This window comes from Diprion similis, chromosome 1, assembly GCF_021155765.1.
Source record: "Diprion similis isolate iyDipSimi1 chromosome 1, iyDipSimi1.1, whole genome shotgun sequence".
Classification (NCBI taxonomy): Eukaryota; Metazoa; Arthropoda; class Insecta; order Hymenoptera; family Diprionidae; genus Diprion; species Diprion similis.
In genome coordinates, this window is record NC_060105.1 from 259,927 (window position 1) to 279,540 (window position 19,614).

At 37.8% G+C, this 19,614-nt stretch overlaps 2 protein-coding genes across 2 annotated transcripts; one reads left to right on the plus strand and one right to left on the minus strand.

Moving 5' to 3' along the window:
• The first annotated feature begins 2,613 nt into the window (after nt 1-2,613).
• Nucleotides 2,614-3,817, plus strand: LOC124406618 (mitochondrial pyruvate carrier 1). Its single transcript, XM_046882088.1, has 3 exons — nt 2,614-2,773; nt 2,949-3,049; nt 3,357-3,817. The coding sequence occupies exons 1-3, from the start codon at nt 2,718-2,720 to the stop codon at nt 3,515-3,517; spliced, it is 318 nt and encodes a 105-aa protein (XP_046738044.1). The 5' UTR covers nt 2,614-2,717; the 3' UTR covers nt 3,518-3,817.
• A 4,264-nt stretch (nt 3,818-8,081) lies between these two features.
• On the minus strand, nt 8,082-14,024 carry LOC124404468. The gene is made up of 12 exons (XM_046878611.1): nt 13,268-14,024; nt 13,074-13,192; nt 12,842-12,986; nt 11,984-12,113; nt 11,649-11,814; nt 11,376-11,556; nt 10,914-11,272; nt 10,457-10,613; nt 9,904-10,035; nt 9,649-9,766; nt 9,182-9,336; nt 8,082-9,091 (listed from the first exon to the last, which is right to left on the minus strand). The coding sequence occupies exons 1-12, from the start codon at nt 13,909-13,911 to the stop codon at nt 8,986-8,988; spliced, it is 2,412 nt and encodes an 803-aa protein (XP_046734567.1). The 5' UTR covers nt 13,912-14,024; the 3' UTR covers nt 8,082-8,985.
• Nucleotides 14,025-19,614: the final 5,590 nt, after the last annotated feature.

Below are 19,614 nucleotides of genomic sequence, written 5' to 3' on the forward strand. Positions count from 1 at the left end.
TGGTGTTAACTAAATATTATTTTCATTGCATCTAGATCTGTACAGTAAAGGTTCCGCCTGCCTTGTTTGTCCCAAATTGACCAAATACAATTATAATATTGCACCTCGAATACTATAAACATTCAAGTAAATAGATTGCTCCCGAAGTGAGGCATACTATTATCGTACTATAAGAGAGTCTCTGATCAAGTTTTTATTAAAATGAGAAGACATAAATGTGGCATTTGAATAATAAGAACAATATTGAACATACATATCATACGCCGTGTCGTTAGTATTCTTATCTTCATATTTTCATAAATACTCTCCAAGTTCGAAATTTTTAACAAAAAATTCATCATCACGACGTTACGGAATTGTCTATTATAATACGGAAATGTGCCTTTAATCTTCGAAATATAATTATGAACGGATACATAACACTTTGAGGAAATAATTTTTGAGAGCTTGTATGCTTGTGATAAAAGTACTTGGAAAGTCAGTGCACTATTGCAGAGTCACAGTAAGCGCATGCGCGTCTTAACACATCAGACTATTAATTATTAACATTATCTATCTTATACGACGAAGATCTGTTTATTTTACTTATACTATATCATAAAAGTGATTTTAATCTTCTTGTACATTTTGTAATATCTCTTTCCCCCTTGTAATTATACTACAACCATATATGAAAATGTAAACTAGTTTGATAAGTCAATAAGTATAATATGTGAAACTTGTGTACATACTTCGGATGAGTGTTCTAAATTAAATGCTAATGTTTAATGCTTACGAGTATAATGTTTCAAATTATACATCCTAGAATTGAGAATATTCTGAAAATTGTAAATAAACCATTATTTCTCTAATATCGTAGCACGCTGAAAATAGCGTACATTACCTCATTTCAGGTTCCAACTACCGTATAATGGCTTGTGGATCAAAATTCGCGCGCCAGTAGTGACAAGGTTTCAGTCACTATAGGTATAACGGCTGGATCGGCTGGATCTTCACGGGCGTCAAATTGACGCGACGGCAGCTTGACTCGGCAACTCCATGCCGTTGGCAGGAAAAGTCGCTCGTGAAAATGTATACCGATGCAACGGCAAGATGCCGCGCGTCGAAACCCACGCCAATAGACTCGATTACATTTAATTTTTATTCGATGAGTTTAAAAATCTAGGATTCCTAATTAGAAGTGTGAAAAAGTGATGAAAATGAAGAAGCAAAATGATGTAGCTGTTGGAGACATGAGAAATTAATCTCATTGATTCATATTATTTCAGACTAGTAATACATGAAATTGACTAATTGGATCGTCAGGAACGCAGAAAACGCAGCAAAAAGAGCGTAGGGCTTGCAGCATATAAATTACGAAAGAAATCTTTTGGTTTTTAGCTCTAAAAGCCGGAATCACGATGAATTTAACGTAACGAAAATGAACGGAAGTAGAAACACTAGTAGCGATCGCCCATACGAAAGAAAGCCGTGCCCTGCTCTATGTCGGATTGTCTTCTCAAAAATATGACGAACTCTGACAGACCTCACAGTTCTTTTTTTTCATTTGTATGTACGGATACTCACCAAACAGCAAGCTTAACAATAAATAGTTATCTCGTACCACCGGCATTTTGATGTGACGAGTAAAACAAAACATCATCGCTACTTATTGAAAATCCTGCTGTATAACGGCCACACTGTTCTAGTTCCGTTTATTCACCTTACATTACGTTACGTTCCGTTCTGTTCCGTTTCGTTCCGCTACGATTCGTTCCGTTAAGTTCATCGTGATTCCGGCTTAACTCTCGATCCGTTGCTCGAAAAATTGCGTCCATATAGCGCAAATAATTGATTCCAGCATTTTTCAAATGCATGAAAATTTTCACCAAAAATCCAAAGGGGTTAGCTTTATTTTTGTTTGAGCAAAAAATCTTTTGTCTCAGAATCGATTCATATAAAATTTTTGTCGACCAATTCTACCTGTAAGTAGAAACGCAGAAAACAAACCAGAAAGAATTTCAGTCAGTTTAAAAAATAATGGCGGGAATCACTGACTTCACGTAGTTTTGACGCGCGGCATCTTGCCGTTGCGTCGGTACTCATTTTCATGAACCTCTTTTTGCCGCTGACGACATGGCGCTGCCCTGTCCACGGTCTTACATACAGGCCTGGGGACTCGTCGAAATTTGCGTGGTGGGGGAAGTACGCTTACGCTGCAGTTTTTGTTTTTCAGCGCTACCGCTAGTTGGCACTAATGGTAAAGTAATGTTCGCAAACATAACCTCAAACTTCTCAAACAATAAGTGGTGTGCGATGACGAAGTGATGATGGCACACGTTATTCTTAAAAATAAATAACCATGCACGATTTATGCGATTTTCACTATTTTTACGTACATTTGGACCACGTCATTTGCAAAGTTTGAGAAATTTGAGGTTATGTTTGCGAACATTACTTTACCATTAGTGCCAACTAACGGTAGCGCTGAAAAACAAAAACTACAGCGTAAGCGTACTTCCCCCACCACTAGAGTCCCCAGACCTGTATGTAAGACCGTGGCGTAGGCCGCAGTGAACAGTTGACGCTGGTCTGCGCTGGTCGTCACCTCACGCCTCGCCCGGTTACCGTTCGAGCATTTTCTTTTTCATTTACCTATTCTTTCTGGAATCGGTGATCTTTCAGATTATTCTTCAATCGTTCTTCGGCTACAAAATTGGCAAAAAGAAAACATCAAAATGAGTCGGATATTGAGAGTATTCAAGAGCAAAGAGACCCGCGACTATTTTATGAGGTTAGATAACGTGATTAACTATGTAATACAGCATACTCATGCATGTATGTTTGTAAATATATACATGCATACATAGAGCTTGGCATTGCGGAATGTATGTATAGATATACGTAGTACATACATACTTCACAGCACAATAATATCAAATTTCCACAATTGTTTAACCAATTTTCAGCACCCATTTCTGGGGGCCCATTGCCAATTGGCTTATTCCAATCGCTGCTATCGCTGATATTCAGAGAGATCCGAAATTTATCAGTGGTAAAATGACACTAGGTGAGTTGATAAATATTGTTCACTCTCTAGTAATGAGTTTAGGCAACATTCATGCTCTGTACCAATGTCAAATCAATGAAATAAGGTGGCTATTAAAGATTATATCGCAATAGAATCCTTGCGCCATTATTATGTCATCGTGCAAATTTCCCTAGTCAGCGATGTAAGAATACTGGGGACTCTTGCATAACCTTGCAAATTTATTCCGTATCAACCTCTTTGAGGAAGAAATAATGAATTTGGTCAGACAGACACACGAAATGTTTATTAATCGATGTATTTACTTCTTCTATCACTTTAATTACAGCGTTATGTTTGTATTCGGCAATGTTTATGAGATTTGCGATCAAGGTCCAGCCGCGTAACTTGCTCCTGTTTGCTTGTCACTTTGTCAACGAAGGTGCCCAACTCACACAGGGAGCTCGTTTTATAAACTATCATTACAGAGAGAAGAAGAAAGAAGAATAACTTGTTTGGATAAAGAGTAACATAAGAACTTGGAAAGTGCTCGGTTGCCAAGTGAACCATAGTATGCATGGCATACATTATATAAAATGGTAGATTCTCCACAATTTCTTGTATATTCGTATATATTCGTATAATGAAGCTAAAGCTTTCCCAGTAATCACAAAATAAGAGGGTCTACTTACAGTTCAATCAGGCTAAATCAGTTAATTTTACTGCATCGTACTTATACCTGGCACTCTGCTACATCCAGGTGTCAAGATCATGATGTAGTAAAATAAAGGATATGATAAACGGTGGCCCAATAGATAAATTAGTGCACAAGAAATTAGGGAGAGTCTACGGTATCAGGTTTTCTTGAATAACAAAGATTTTACAATACCGTATCAACTTAGAAGCAGTTCTATTGATCACATTCAAATGTGCTGTAAACTTCAGTATACATATAATAGAGATTATTTTATATGAGAAAAATCTACCAGGTCTCATATTTTTAAATGTTTCCAGATCGGAGAGAATTCGATTTTTATGCTGCTAAATAATTTTTCTATTGGTCGAAATTCCTTTGACTTTACCATGCATATTTCAACATCTTTTTTTTTAAATAATTCATTCCTTCGCCAATAGTGATGCCTCTGAGGTCTTTTTTTGGAGAAACTGTTGCAGCTTTGGAACAGAAATGACCACATTTATAAATCTATTTTGTTGTAAGTTTGTAATGCGTTTAATTCCAGTGTTTCGATGTACCAAAATATAATACCAAGTTTTTTATCCAAATTACTTCATGTGGTTTAAAGAAATTGAAAAACTGCTTGGCACAGAATTCTAACTCTGAGGCCAACCTATGTGCAAATTTTGAAAAACCTTCAAATCTGACTGATTTTCCTCATGTGGAATAAGTATGCCCATGGGCATTTAGACCCCACCTCCATCATTTTACAGCTTGTCTATTCTATTTAGGCACATCTTATAGGTCAGCCATTGTAATCAATTCAGAGCTGTGAATTAACTTCTGATATTTATACATCAATCTTCATAACATAGTTCTTCACCTGAACTGAATAGATAAACTGTATAAAAGCATATACTAAGTAGTACGCTATTGGTAGCATACAATTTGTAGATTCGAATGGATGTAAATCAGAATTTGAAATTCTTATAGAATATACCAATGTAAATATTTGATGGGGTAGATGCAAACACGTAATCAACGAAGGGTAGCGTTGTCATTGCAATTCGGTTTGCACGTTTCTGATTATTTTTCAGTACAAAATGCTGTCACCACACAATATAACAATAAATTGTTATCATTGTAAAGTGAATACAATAATAACAATAGTGAAAAGCAGCATGGTAGCAGTATACTCTGGTACAAATCTGAATGTGCAAGATCCTGAGGTTCAAAATACTGCAATGATTTTTCACTGCCAGTGGGAATAAAACTTTCAGTACTACAGTATAACAATTACTTTAAAAAAAACCATGTGCTCCAAAGTATTGAGTGTGGCAAGTATTTTCAACAACCATAAACAGCAAGTCAATTGGATCAATGTTTCGTAAATACCTCAGGTTTTCTCCTTGAAAATCATCTGACGTGTTTGATCTAATTTTCATTAATGTACATAACAGTTTTGTAATGCAAGAATATTGTGAATGTTGATAAAGACACAAAGTACAAATATCAATTATCAGTTTGTGCTATTGTATTAAAAAAATAAAGCCAAGTACCATGACTTCCCTCTATATCTGCGGTGTTAAGCCGAACCTCAATATTTTTTATAATGGTACGGAGAAATCATAAATGTAGCTTGAGCAGCTTCATATCTAGTTCCCCAGATAAAATTGATGAATATTGAAGAATGCTAATAGTTTTATAGAATTATGGATATATATCTGTACTGTATCATCCTATTTGAAAGAAGTACAGCAAAAGGACGTGCAAAAAATTTGCAAAAATACTTCATAATTTTTGTGTATTTTCTCTGCTGAGTGTTTCAACTGCAACACAAAATGCAAAAATGTGGAACGGGAAATTCAGACAAATTGTGGAGTAATTTTTACACTCATAGGTGATGATTTTGTGCTAGTTGAGGTTCACGTGGCGTGAAATTGTCGTGCATTGTGTTTGCTGTAAAAAAAAGTATCAGCTTTTTGGAATCCGGTGAAATACGGTACAATCGAGGATTAAGGTTCTTTTCAGACCACGAAAAAATGGCAGCCAGGTCCAAAAATGTAAGTTAAATTGCTTTCGAATGCCCACTTTTAGATTCATCATACTCGACCTATAATAGACATATTAGATTCAATGAAAAATTGTATAGATATATGAATGTGTAAGACAAAGGTCCGAACCCTTACGTACAAAAAACCCTCAATTCAGGGGTGAATTCTTACCCCCAACTCATTAATAATGCTGCATTCCCATAAGAAAAAAGTTGACGACGAAGTCACGAATTTACCCCCAAGTTGGGGGCTTTTTTCGTAAGTGCGCGGCGAGACGCTACGTAAATACATACGACCGGGGGCTTCGATCGAGGGATTCGGCGCTTCGCAGTTCGTAAAGAAGCAGGACATAAAAAACTGTTTTGAAATTTCAGATATTTATTGAATGGATGGTTGCGGTGAGCGTCACTCAATATTTTACTACAATCTCATTGTCCACGAAAAGTTTACTATTCTATTTGGAATCAAGGCGTACGTAATAAGATCTGCCAAGATTTGAATAATCATATCTCTCTCCGGATCGGGCATAATTCATACGGAGTGACGGATTTTATTTTACATACATACATGGGTAAAATACGTGAGCCTGTTGAATATAAATTGCCCGTGTAACAGACATTTTCCGTTTCTCAGATTTTATGAATGCTCTAGCAACGCGTAAGTTTTGTTTTCACAACAGAACGTTGCTTGGCTCTTCGTTGTTCAAGATGCAGTTTCTTGTTTAGCTAGAAATTAAATTGGTTCAATTAATTTACGTGATTAAAAAGAACTCTAAAATCGACGAACCTTATTTGGATTCTGTTTGGCTCACCAACGATACTTCGATTCAGAGATTCAAAAGTTCAAACTCTCGGACGATTTTACAGGAGCTACGTCACCAGCATAAGTGAGTAAAAACCGCATCAATAATTTTTATTTCTTGAGTCCATACTCGATCCTGCATGTACGTATTCTTATTCCGATATGTGCTATTATTTGCGCAAGACGCCAAGGCAATAACAATGTTGTTGACAAAAAGTTCAATCAATTTCGTATTTTTCCGAATTGAAATTTGTAATTATCTAAATTTACAAAACTCGAACACACAGCCGAGGTTTAATTATTATAATGCTATCCGGACAGGAATTAATAATAAGTTGAAGAATCGAGTAATAAGTATTTATTCTTGTACTTTTTTTTTATTAATACCTTATATCAAATCTGTATATGACAATTAAAACATCACATCGTTAATTTTACAGTGTGGCCCAAAAAAACCGGACCGATTTAAAAGGTGAATAAATTTCGAACGCGTTCACTGATTTCACTTCATTACTTGCTGAGATACACGCTCTTGAAAAACGGGGTTTGGAAAGTCACTGGGAGGATGAAAAAAATAGTATTAAAGAATGTTCAACTTACATCAATATTACAAGAACCGTTTCATGTTGTGTAAACAGAATCTAGGAGAATTGCTAAAATACCAGAGTCAAACTTCGAATCACTATTTAAAATGGAAACTGACAATAAGTCGAACATTCTTTAATGTCAATTTTTTTCATCGAAACGAAAGGTTTATTCTTTTAATTTCGAGCAAAGAAAAGTTTTTGAAATTCGGTCGACGCGTTCGAATTTTATTCACGTTTAGATTGGGTTCGGTTTTTTTTGGCCCACCCTGTATACGTATATACGTTGTAAAAAGTTAAAAAATATTTCCCAGCGATTACTATTTTCGACAGTCGTCATTTCGATACTTCGTATACATACAGCTTTATTGTCTATAACATTTTCAGTACAGGTAAAGTGGGGACAATTTACCCTGCAACGTGCTACAATGTGAAATTTGAGATATATTTTACACGGGTTTTTGACCAATGATATGTAACACAACGCCAATGATCCATTCCTGCCATTTCCATGCAAATTCTATCTCTCAGATGAATTATTGAATTGCTTATTGGACAATCAGAGTACCGGAATACATTCGACTGATTGTGAGGATTAGTACCCCACAGTTTATGACAGGCGAGGCGCCTAGAGGGAATTGCACTTTTCTGCAATAATTGGCTAAATTCGTGAAAACGTTACATTAATGAATCTGTAAATGCAGAGGACTGTAATCAACTTTGCGACCGATCGATCAATCACTAAAATTTATCTAGTATTGGCAATGTTCGCTATATTCAGTCAATGCACCATACAAGTGCAGTATGCAGATTTGACTTTTTACGTCTCTTGCTTTCGGGTTTTTACACGAGTGCAGCACGCAGTAGACTACGTTTTTCATATCAAAGGCGCTATTCTACAAACAGGGAGTATTAGGGAGATTGGATTTATCCTACTAGCATGCTTCACTCAATGTTCATTGTAACGTGTATAAGGGAATTACAATATTACTGTCAATATAATATAGTTATAATTCTAGAGTGGACGAAAGTTGAAAGCAGTTCCTTTAATAAAAGTTTAATATCTTTATTACGAATAATTTGTTCGTTTTAAACCCAGATTGGAAATGCAATACCTGTAATTAACGAGCTTTCGCATAAATTAATAAAAAATTGACAAAAAAGATTCATTTTTTGGTTAAGATTATTCATAGCAATCTTTCGAGCATTTCTGAAAACTGTTTATAGTATCAGTCGAGTAATTCCTAAAATTGCTTGCAATAATACGATGTTGCAAGTCCAACTACGTATCGTAGTTCTGTATGTGTATATTCTTATAAAGGTATGGACGGATTATACTATTCAGATCTGTAATTTATCTTAAAATTCCTTGAAATAATATGATGCCTCCAGTCCAACTATGTATTAAAATTCTGTATATATATTTTCTTACGAAGCTACGGACGGATTATACTATTCAGATCTGTAATTTATCTTAAAATTCCTTGGAATAATATGATGCCTCCAGTCCAACTATGTATTACAATTCTGTATATGTATTTTCTTACGAAGCTACGGACGGATTATACTATTCAGATCTGTAATTTACCTTAAAATTCCTTGCAATAATATGATGTCGCAAGTCTAACTATGTATTATAATTCTGTATATGCATTTTCTTACGAAGCTACGGACGGATTATACTATTCAGATCTGTAATTTACCTTAAAATTCCTTGCAATAATATGATGTCGCAAGTCTAACTATGTATTATAATTCTGTATATGCATTTTCTTACGAAGCTACGGACGGATTATGCTATTCAGATTTATAAAATGGAGGTACAAAAAAATAGAAGTTGATACAAATTTACAAATGGTCGCCTTATCTGTGGTGCAGTCTATAAAACAGACCAATTACCGTCAGAAGCAGTAACCAACTTGCTTGGATCGAAGTAGCACCCGCTAGACGACACTTAAACATGTCGTATCTGCAAGCAAAAGCCCATATTAACGTAAAACTTTTCAAATTTTATATTTTTGCTTCATACCGTCAACAGGATCTCCATCGCGCCGCTTACCTGGTTTCCTTATCATTACCAATATTGTTGAATTCTGCTTCTACCAGCTGTCCGTCATAATACGTTATCAGATCCTCAAATGGGTATTCGTATCCTTGCTTACACTCGCATTTATAGCCTCCAGTGTCAAAACCGCGGCCGAGAAGCGGAACACACTAGAATATTTTCAATCGGTACTCAAACAATTACGTCACTGCCTAGTTATGTCCCAGATGGAAAAAGTTTTATATAACAAGAGTAAGTTAACGCCTCAAAAATATGATGCTCTTGCTGGGTGAAGAGTATAATTTTTTCAAGCTATTGATTTCAACTATGACATTCACCAACATGTAAATACTATCTACAGAGATTACTTATTTGCAAATGAATTACATCCTCGAAAAAGTTAATGCCAGAATATAATATGAACTACACAATCTTCTAGACACATGAATAGTGTGTCCAAAAGGAATATGAGAGAGACTTACGTATGATGTTTTCCTGTCACATTTATGTGTGCCTTTGAAGGCATTGGGAACGTAGAATTTATCATCACATTGATTAATATCTAGCTGAAGCAAGTCCATGGTAACAGCCACAACACCCCTGTAAGTGTCCCGATATTAAATACAACGTTTTCTTCCTTCCTCTTTTATCATTGAACTGGTTCTTTAGCCAGACTATCTCACACTAGATTTACATACACAGGCTTATAGCCTACCCATATACACTTCAATACTCACTTGAATTCCAGTTTGTCTTTCAAGTTGTCCCAGCCGAAAAACGGTGATGCATAGGTGATTACCCATTTCTTCACTTTGCCGTTACAATCGAAATAGGGAGCGGTCCAATGGCCATGTTTCAGGTTTGCTGCCCTATACAGACACACCCGAGCCATCCCCGTACATTAGAATAAATTACACATAAGAGATGAAGCTGACCCTTCTTCTGAATCATAATCTTCTTAGTTCCCATTCTTTACTCAAGCCTGCTTCAGAAGCATTGGCAATATTTGCTCATATTATCAAAGGTCTACAAGCATAAGAGACACTACGTTCTTAGATCTAGTTGTATATCAATTTGTTGTTTCTTTAACATTTTCTATTACTTCCTTTGAAACTGGCAAACAATTTTGGATGATTAAATTCTAAGTGAAGCCAGACTGAATATCAACAAGTTGGATGTCAGAAAAATGGTCAGCAGGTACTTTTATTTTTTAAATCATTCTATTTGTGAATCCTTCGACTTTTGAAATGTACCACTACACTTATAAGTTCAACTCTACTATTTTCTTACCTGTAAAAATTAGGGTAGTGTTCGTATTTTTTCAAATACTCTCCTGTTTCATTGAATCGAATCTTGATCTTCATGTAATATTTTTCCAGCTCCTCAAAGTTAGTTGCCCAGCGTTGTTTAAGAAATTTGAACCAAGGCTTGTTAGTGTAAACTTCGTCTATAATTATTTGGGAATATATGAACAGGTTATTATTTATTCAACAATATCTCATCTCTAATATTGTGTACGTATCAGCTTAAACAGATTGAATTTTTTGGGACAGTTGGAGGATTGAAGAACCTTTTGTACCCAGCAATGTTAGGTGGTTTTACTCCTCTGCAGGTAAACCAGACATAAGGCTCAATTATCAGGCTAGCATACTTGATCCATGCCCCAGGGGCATAAGATAACTATGTGTCTGTGTTAACAAGCCCTGCTGTAAACGTATCATATTGATTAGCCACACTTTTTTCATACCTGTGTCATTCAGCCTGGCCAGATCCTCAACTTTGAACTTTCTGCTATTGAGCTCGGCCTTGTACACATAAGGGGCAAAGAAGGTTCGATTGGTAAATTTGTTACGTTCCCAATAAGTACCAGCTGACCAGATTTTGGTGTCTCCCAGCGCCATAGCTAGAGTTTCGCCGATCATTTGATCTTCAGTCAAAGGACGATCTGCCACCCTCTTGCCAGAATAAACTTCCTTAGGGTCTGATACTTGGAGAAATGCACTGATGAAGTTAGCTAATCTAGCTGCCATTTTTGCTTCATTCTCAAAGAATTCTTCTGCTTTAAAGCTAATGTCTCCATGCAAATTCAAATCATGTTGAGTAAAACTAAAAATGAAGGATCAATGACTTGAGTATCTGTACAAGTATACCTGTTGAAAATAATTCATTACTGAGATTTTCAATTATGAGATATTGAACGGATACATACTTCTTACAGGTCTTTGGATTGACGCTGCGAATGAATTTTAAAGCTTGATCAATATTCATTTTTTCAGTGTGCAGTGAAGCTGGGCCAGTTGTATAATTTCGATACTCATAAAATCGTTCAAGGTATTTCTCTTTCATGTATGGCGTTGCCTTCTCCCATAGTATAGGCATTTTTTGAACCCCTGAACAGTTTTCACGAATTACCAGCATATAGCGTTACACAAACGAAAAGATCTTCATATATAGTGGTGAAGAATATTAGATATTTACGTACATCCAATCTTGGTACAATCAAATCCGTTGTAATACTGCTCCGACGTAGCTCTCTCAACTATCTCACCATGATAAGGTCTTCTAACCACAGTCGGCAGTCTAGACCCAGGCTTACAGCGGCATTGATAGCCACCTCTCCTGAAGCCCCATCCATGTAGCGGTTCGCACTGAAAATTAAACACAAATTATTTAGTGATGTTCAGTAATGGATACCCTCATACTTTGGCTGGAAAATAGATAAAGAAGACTAGTCCTGCGTAAGTTTTTGTAAACTTACACTGAGCTTTAGGTTAGAGTTAGAGTGTTTTAGACGAGTAATAATCTGCACATACATACCTCAGTAGTTTCTTTCTTACACCTTGCTGTGTTTGCAAATCTGTTCGGACCACTATTTCCTTGGCCCTTCGGACATTGATTTATATCTATCCTTTCAAAATCCATTTCAAGAACTGCAATTGCGGTATACCTGGAGAAAGTAATATGATAAAAAATTGATTAGTCCTACATACATTTGATTGTAAATCTTTGTTTCATTTTGTTCATAGATAAGCTTTTATTAATGGTGAAAAATAGTGTTTTGTGTGTATAATGGCAAGAACTTCAGTTCTTGGGAGCACTGATTTGCTTGAAACGCATTTCATTTATACTTGATAATAATAAGTGTAGCCTTACGACCTTGTGATTACTGATTAAAGTAACCGCGATGACCTACTTTTTTTTTTTTTAGCACCATGCATTAAAAATAGTAAATAATATCGACCTGTGATCATATTAAATAATCACAGAATCAAAAGAAGGTAACCGGAGATGGAGAAAAACACATCACCGGGCTCAGCTTGTTGAATAGCGTTATATACAGATTATAAGTAGTATCTAGTTATCGATCTTGAGAAGGTAGTGGCCCCATGTGCGCATAAAATAGGGGTCTCTTGAGTCCATGCAAAGTACCAACAAATAAAACTCACACGAGTCAAGAAATCCCTATATGCGCTTATGCTACAAATCCTATTTTCTGTGCCATCTTTTGCCAAAAACAACACAATAATCTTGGTTTGTTCAAGCAAATGGACTCCTTAACTCCTGTGAGTCAACTAGACTTTTAAGCACTATAGTGCTCATAAAAACTACAAAGTACTCGAGTTGTTGACAGAGGTAATGCGGAAATTATAACATGTGCTTGTGCGTCATTCTTACGTTGGATATTCAATATGTCTGAATTGGGTATGCCTGGGGTAAATATCAACAATGGGTACAACTGCGGCCACCAGCCAACGATTTGACCGGCCACAATCAAAGTACGGCCGAGTCCATTTAACTGGCCCAGGATATTCATCGGCACCTAAAACCAATCCGATTCTCGTCATAAAACAATGTGTGCATATTTTTGACAAGTCAAACAATTTCTTTTAAAAGCGAATATTTGTACCTCGGGGGCCATGAAATGTGAAAGTCTCGTTGGTGTTATTTGCATATCTGATTTCGACCTGATAGGTAGTTTTTGTATCATGTCTTTTGTCAACATTGTCTGGAAGCCATTTTTTGTACCTGTAACAACGAATCAGGTGGTCAAAAAAAGTCAAAAGACATTACATGGGTTGTGTATTAGGAGGATCGGCTCACCATTCATTTATTCGATAATAATCAGTAGTATAATCGTGGCTGAGACTATCAGCGGGAAAAGCTCCGAGATCTTGAACAGTGAAGGTATTTCTGGTCGATATTCGCTCAAGATGAATCGGGTCATTGAAATCGTCAGCTCTGAAAGTTCTTGGAGCGAATCTGGGCATAGTTTTATTAAAGAACCCTCGATAAGATGGGGAGTATGAGGTGTTTGGAGCAAAGTAAATTGCTGAGGCATTGATATACGGATTGGCGGATACATCTGCTACGGTTGATAAGAAGTAGTACATCATTCCTGGATCGTACGTGTCGTTTATCGCGGGTCGTATGAAACGCGACTGCAGTATGTAACTCCAGTAAAACGATCTGCTCAGTGCCATATTCTGCAGGTGAAGCAAAGCTGTTCTGTTTGGGAATACTGGGTTTATGTTGATGTCCTTGATGTCCGGTAAATGCGATACCGCATCCTCGGGAAGGTACAAATCTCCGACATGCTGAATCGGGCAGTTTTCGATGGTAACCTGATCCATTCGCCGACGAATTTCGTCAAACTCGTCGCGCGCCTGCCATTCGTACTGACCGACAACGCCCAGCAGCGACGGGCACGCGATCAAAAAAGTCGCCCACACTACTGTCAACCACATTTTACGATTCTACACCAGAACGCTGTACAATTTTAGTTACGATTGTTGCTCCTACTTTTATTGTTATATTATCTGTCGTTACCCAAAATAATATCACTATTACTACTATATATTTAAGTCTTGACCAACGTAATAATACGTAAAATTTATTCTACGTCTTCGACATAATGTAATGCCAGATTTCTCATAATCACCACGACCGACCGACCAACGTCCAATATTTAATTTAACTTCAATGCCATTGTATACACTTTATACGGAAAATCTTTCACGCCCACGAAATTAACGTCCGCACCTCGGTCCACACGATGATACGTAAACGGACGGACGCACGACGGACGGACTACACTGGATCTGATAAATGAAGGGAGGAGGGGGCTGTGGCTACGCCAGAGACACGACGACGCGCCTAACCGCTACTAACGGCAGAAGCAACAGAATGCAAACTGTACAGGTACACAAAGCGTTGCGTTAACCCGGGCCCTTCCCGCGCCTTTCGAACTTACGCTACGTGTACAGCTATAATTAACGCGGTTCAGATCCACTATGTAGCAGGAATTTAATTTCGCATAAGCATAGTTGGTAAAGCTGATCTACTCATCGCACAGAGGTACACATAACTTATACCTATGTCAGTGACTCATCGTCGATGGCATTTAGTCATCGGCCTTAATAGGTATAACATAGCCATAGCACACCCTATAGGTATAATGTAACGCGATTTGTAACTGGTGCAGTTTGTGTTCGTGTGAATTCATAGGTCGTTATCTGTATGATGCATGCAATATCAGAGGAAATATGGTATAATGGGCATTCCTTCGTGACATTCGATTCTCTCGTGAAAATAAAATATAATTAAGTCACGTGCGGCTTAGACGCCAGGCTAAACCAGTTACAGAATATGCCGTGGTTACTCGATAGATGAACGACGGTAGCTGTGCTGTACGCCTGCCGTGCGTGTCACGTACGTAGCTATACTTATGTGTGTGAGACTCACGCCTCATCATAAGGGTTTTCGGCGGTGCCTGTAGTTCGAATAGAAACAAGCATGGTGTAAATTATAATACATACATCCGTACAGGCTAATCAAGCTTGACTTTTCTACTCGCGTTAGTACATTAAGTGCGTACGCACAGTTCCCGAAGTCAAGATCGCGAAAAAATGACTCAATAGTAACAGGTGTTGTCTTCGTAAAGCAACAAGTGTAGAGCTGCACCCCATATAGTGCAAGACTCGGAAAGGGCTCCCTGATAACTTATTTTTTTAACCCCTAATGTCTGAAGACTACAATGGCAGATGTTAGGCCAAAGCTCATCTCTATGTAGGAACTCTCTGTGAATGAACATGGAGTTTCCTCGACACCTTTGACAACGGAGAGATCAGTGAGACGTGCCAAGGACCTTCCATTGCGTTTTGCGATGAGCTTCTTGGAGTTTAACTGGTCTGTTCTGTACTGCATGCATGCGCTGTCGCAACAAATCTGAAATTACGCGATCCTGACCTCCATTTCGTATTGCGTGAAAAAGTACGAGTAACATACTCTTGTTATATGAAGGATCGTGTGTAATAAGGAGGTAACGGACTTTTTGCCTCGCATATTTGCAATATTAGTCTTCGGCTCCTATGCGTGATCACCTACGACTCATATAGCACACTTACGCTTGGCCTGAAAAGACCGAGTTTGCTTTCCTGTTACACGATATATTATTTTCGGCATTGAAATGATTCAAGTTTTTCTCAATTCTATCAGTATTAGAATATGTACGTTTACATTGTACAAAAAATAGACTGTTTCTTTGTTCTTTGTTCCCTTCTCCACATCTTACTGGTACTCCGCACCTCACAAGCAGATTGTACTTCGCCGTCGCTGGCTAGTGCGACACTTTCATTCGTGTATATTTGATAATAATTTGGATCAAGTTATACAGAGATAAACATCGCAGGAGGAATTTGAGTTGGCAAAATTAGGTATAACGTGTCCGGAAAGAGAATCGGAACAAGAGTGATCTGCTCACTGGTGTTCAAAATTCGAAGTAATGACTGTCGCGTATCAGCTCATCGTTTTAGACCAATTACACGAAAATCAAAGTAGACAAGTCTTGGCATATCTGTTATGTTTTCATTGAAGTGACTAAACGATTAGCTGTTGTATCGGTCTTGAACACCATGTTGCTGAAACACGCATCCATTTTCAATCCTAATTGACAGTACCTTTTTTGTAGTATTCGATAAATCACGCGGATATTAATACAATGAGGATGCCGTGAAACGCGCCTTTTGAACCATTCGAGGTGCCTGCGTGTTGTGCCACACAATGTGTTGTAAGTCGGTCCCATCATTGTATAAGCTCAAGAAGCCTACTTCACCGAAACCTCACAGCATATTCGCCAAATGTATGAACTTGTGAGACCAGCTCACGGTAAGAAACACGAATTTCGCGCGTATTAGTACCGAATTTGAATAACTCATACCAGGCGCAACAGCTGCAGGCAGATAACAATGCACAATCGTCAACGCTGCTCGTATATAACGTCCGGTGTACAGAGTTCGCACGGTGATATTGTATACCTAATGCGTGCGCGCGTATGTATAAGGGTATTATACCTACATAATTTGTGCGTGTACGTATATATATATATATGATACGTACACTTGGCTTGTTGGATGCTTACCGTGGCGACATGTTACACATCAGAGAAGTGGTAAAAATCCGACAAGCTACGTATCATACATACCGGGTCTGCGAGAAAACCATGAAAGTTGCCGGTGAAAAAAAATTCTGTAGAAAGTGATTATAAAATGCAATGTTATTCTTATGGCAAAATAAAAGGCTCGTGGGACAGCATAAGGAGTTGAGATAAAAATCATAAAAATTAGGGAATCGTTTTCAACTTATTTGAAATCGATTTGGGGGCGGCAGGAAAAAATTCTTCCACATCCTGAATAAGGACCTGCACGCCAATGTGTACGTTTATAATAACAATAACAATAATAGTAGTAGTAGTAGTAGTAGTAGTAATAATAATAATAATAATAATAATAATAATAATGACCATTAATTTTTAAATATTTTTCGTCTTCGCCCTGTGACGATCGGAGTGAAAGCAAACAATCTGAGAAAAAATCGAAAAACTTTCCAGTCTGTAATACCGCAAAAGGTTTCAAGTCACTTACTGTATTTCCATCACCTATATACTAAATCTGTTATTCATCTCTAGGAATCCATTACATCATTTTATTTTCGCGAAAGTTGAACACAAAAATTTGCCATTCATACTACCACGATAATTATTGCTCCATGAAAATTACAAAAATCGAAACTGTAAACGCTTTGGCGTAGTTTTCCACACAATGATTTGTTTTCGTAAAAAAGAGAACATTGTAGATATTATATATAAGGGGCTTGGGTAACCGAATTCTGGCGATCTTTCAACCAAGAAGCATTACATTAGGTTGGTGCGAATCCGGAAAATCAAATATCGTACCTTCCCATACCTATAATAGTGTTACAAGACTGATTCGCAAGAAGACCGAATTTCGGACTCGGTGTCAAAACAAAGCTGTAACTTAATGGAACATAACATTTAGGATGGCTTTATCATGGTAATCTCACGTCTCGTACGCCGGACCTCGCCAGGAGAGTTTACGGTGCAACCCCCTGCAGCCTCCATTCCCCTTTAGCTCACACAGGCATTATTGTTGCCCCACAGGTTCACCCCTGTTTATCTGCAGAAAAAAAAATTCTCATACTCGGACGACAAGTTCTCGAGTAAGAAGATAAGACTGCTGCGGGTTTGATGCTCAACCTCTCATCCTTCGGAAAACTTGTCAGTCCTTATGACATTAATATATTCGTAGTAGATACCTGATTCACCCTAGCAAACACGTACGCCTATCGTAACTGTGCACGGTGGCATCTCCAGCACATATAGGTATACATATGGAAGACTTATGCGTGGGAAACTAAGAAATGGGTGCTATTTTTCGTCCGCTTATGGTAGTAGGTACGCATAATAGTAGCATAGGGGTGAGCCGGGCAACGTGGGCCCCATACGTTAAAAATTACTTTTAAGCCAAAACAAAACTAATTGTTATCTTGAAAGTTTTTGAAAATCATGTTCTTATCAAGGGGTCCATTTTTCCCGGACATCCCCGATACAATGTATTTCAACCAGTTAGCAAACGAGTACCGCGTTTCTGCGTTGTTGCTGCTGTAACAGTGTCATATAAAAAAAAGTGTCATCCTCTTGTAAATTCTCGTTGAAATCCTTAAAAGACTGTATAAATAGGTATATATCATACGTATAAGATAGCTACATACATATAGGTATACCTATGTACAGTCAAATTTTGCTATTCCGAGCTATTGTGAACCCTAGCAGTTCAGATAATCAAAAAATTCGAGTAATAGGGAATAAGGAAATAACGATATATCTTTCAGTGATAACTTGTGAATATTAATCATGTTTTCCTCAATAAACAAACAGACTTATGTGTTTGTATTACGAAATATATATGAAACCATCATGTACAAGTAGTCGACCATGGTGACCAAGTACAGTCTTTCCGCTAGTATTCTGCCAGTCAATTTCTAACCTAAAAATATGTAATCACTCAAACTGCTATTCTACGTAAATTCGAGGTATTCAGATGCTACATCACGCGGTCAAAATGTCACGGAATATACTAATTTGTATTGAACTTACCTCTGGATGTACGACAAAACAAGTTTTTTTTTACCCAACAACTGAACACAGTGCAATCTGCTACGCGACGTATTTCTATCACACTAAACGTCTAGTATATTAGATTGCTGTACAAAATATAAGTCATATCTACGTTATGAAAGATCTAAAATCACGATAGCATACAATCTTTTTCTAAATCACGCATAGTTTCGATATCATTTTGGACTAAAGTCGTAAGTGACCGACTACAGGAGGTGGTTGGCTTACCGGCGCAGCGTGAAGCGCGTATATTTTGACCTCTTCGCAGAATGCACCTACGACTGCACGAAAAAAAAAAAGATTAAAAATCAACCACGCATAGCGTCTGCGACTTGAGAATAACAGAGGTGAGTGCAATAACTGAACCGCTACAAAATCGCAATGGAAATTTCTACGTCACCGATTTATATATATTGCCAAAATAATGTCTGTTGCGGACGTTGCCAGTCCATTAACGATAAAAGAATGTTATTCTTTTTGAAAATTTTGGATGTCCAAATAGCATATCGGCGTTGCGGCTATGAAGATAATAATTGGTAGAAATGCCGAAAAGTGCGAAGAAACAGGTTCTGGATTATACGTATGCATACGTGATCTGCAGCGGTCGTCGTGTGGTAGTGTGCAATCATACCTATATCTGTACGTGTATCGTGTGCCGTCTCTGCAACTCTGGAGACGCGAGCGCAGCAAGGACGCGGGTGCAGTGTGCACAACACCTCGATGCACGTACGCTTACGAACCGACGTGCTTACGCACACCCGAGCATTCTGCAGTGGCAAGTATACGTATACCTCTGTCCACGCATACCTACGTGTCTCTGGGCATGTGTGAGATGAGACAGCGAGTTCGCGGCCCCGGCTCGTCGACTCGTTGCTCCAGGCAGGCAGGCAGGCAGGCAGGCAGGCAGGCACACACGACGAGATTTCACACGCGGCGCGGACTCGTGTGTGTAATCTCCATAGAGCCGCGCAACAAG

Coding starts and splice junctions, on each gene's coding strand:
- LOC124406618 (XM_046882088.1), top strand. CDS start 2,718: ATGAGTCGGATATTGAGAGTATTCAAGAGCAAAGAGACCCGCGACTAT. Junction 2,774..2,948: donor ACCCGCGACTATTTTATGAG/GTTAGATAACGT, acceptor ACCAATTTTCAG/CACCCATTTCTGGGGGCCCA. Junction 3,050..3,356: donor CAGTGGTAAAATGACACTAG/GTGAGTTGATAA, acceptor CTTTAATTACAG/CGTTATGTTTGTATTCGGCA.
- LOC124404468 (XM_046878611.1), bottom strand. CDS start 13,911: ATGTGGTTGACAGTAGTGTGGGCGACTTTTTTGATCGCGTGCCCGTCG. Junction 12,114..12,841: donor AGACATATTGAATATCCAAC/GTAAGAATGACG, acceptor TACTTTCTCCAG/GTATACCGCAATTGCAGTTC. Junction 9,767..9,903: donor AAAGACAAACTGGAATTCAA/GTGAGTATTGAA, acceptor GGACACTTACAG/GGGTGTTGTGGCTGTTACCA.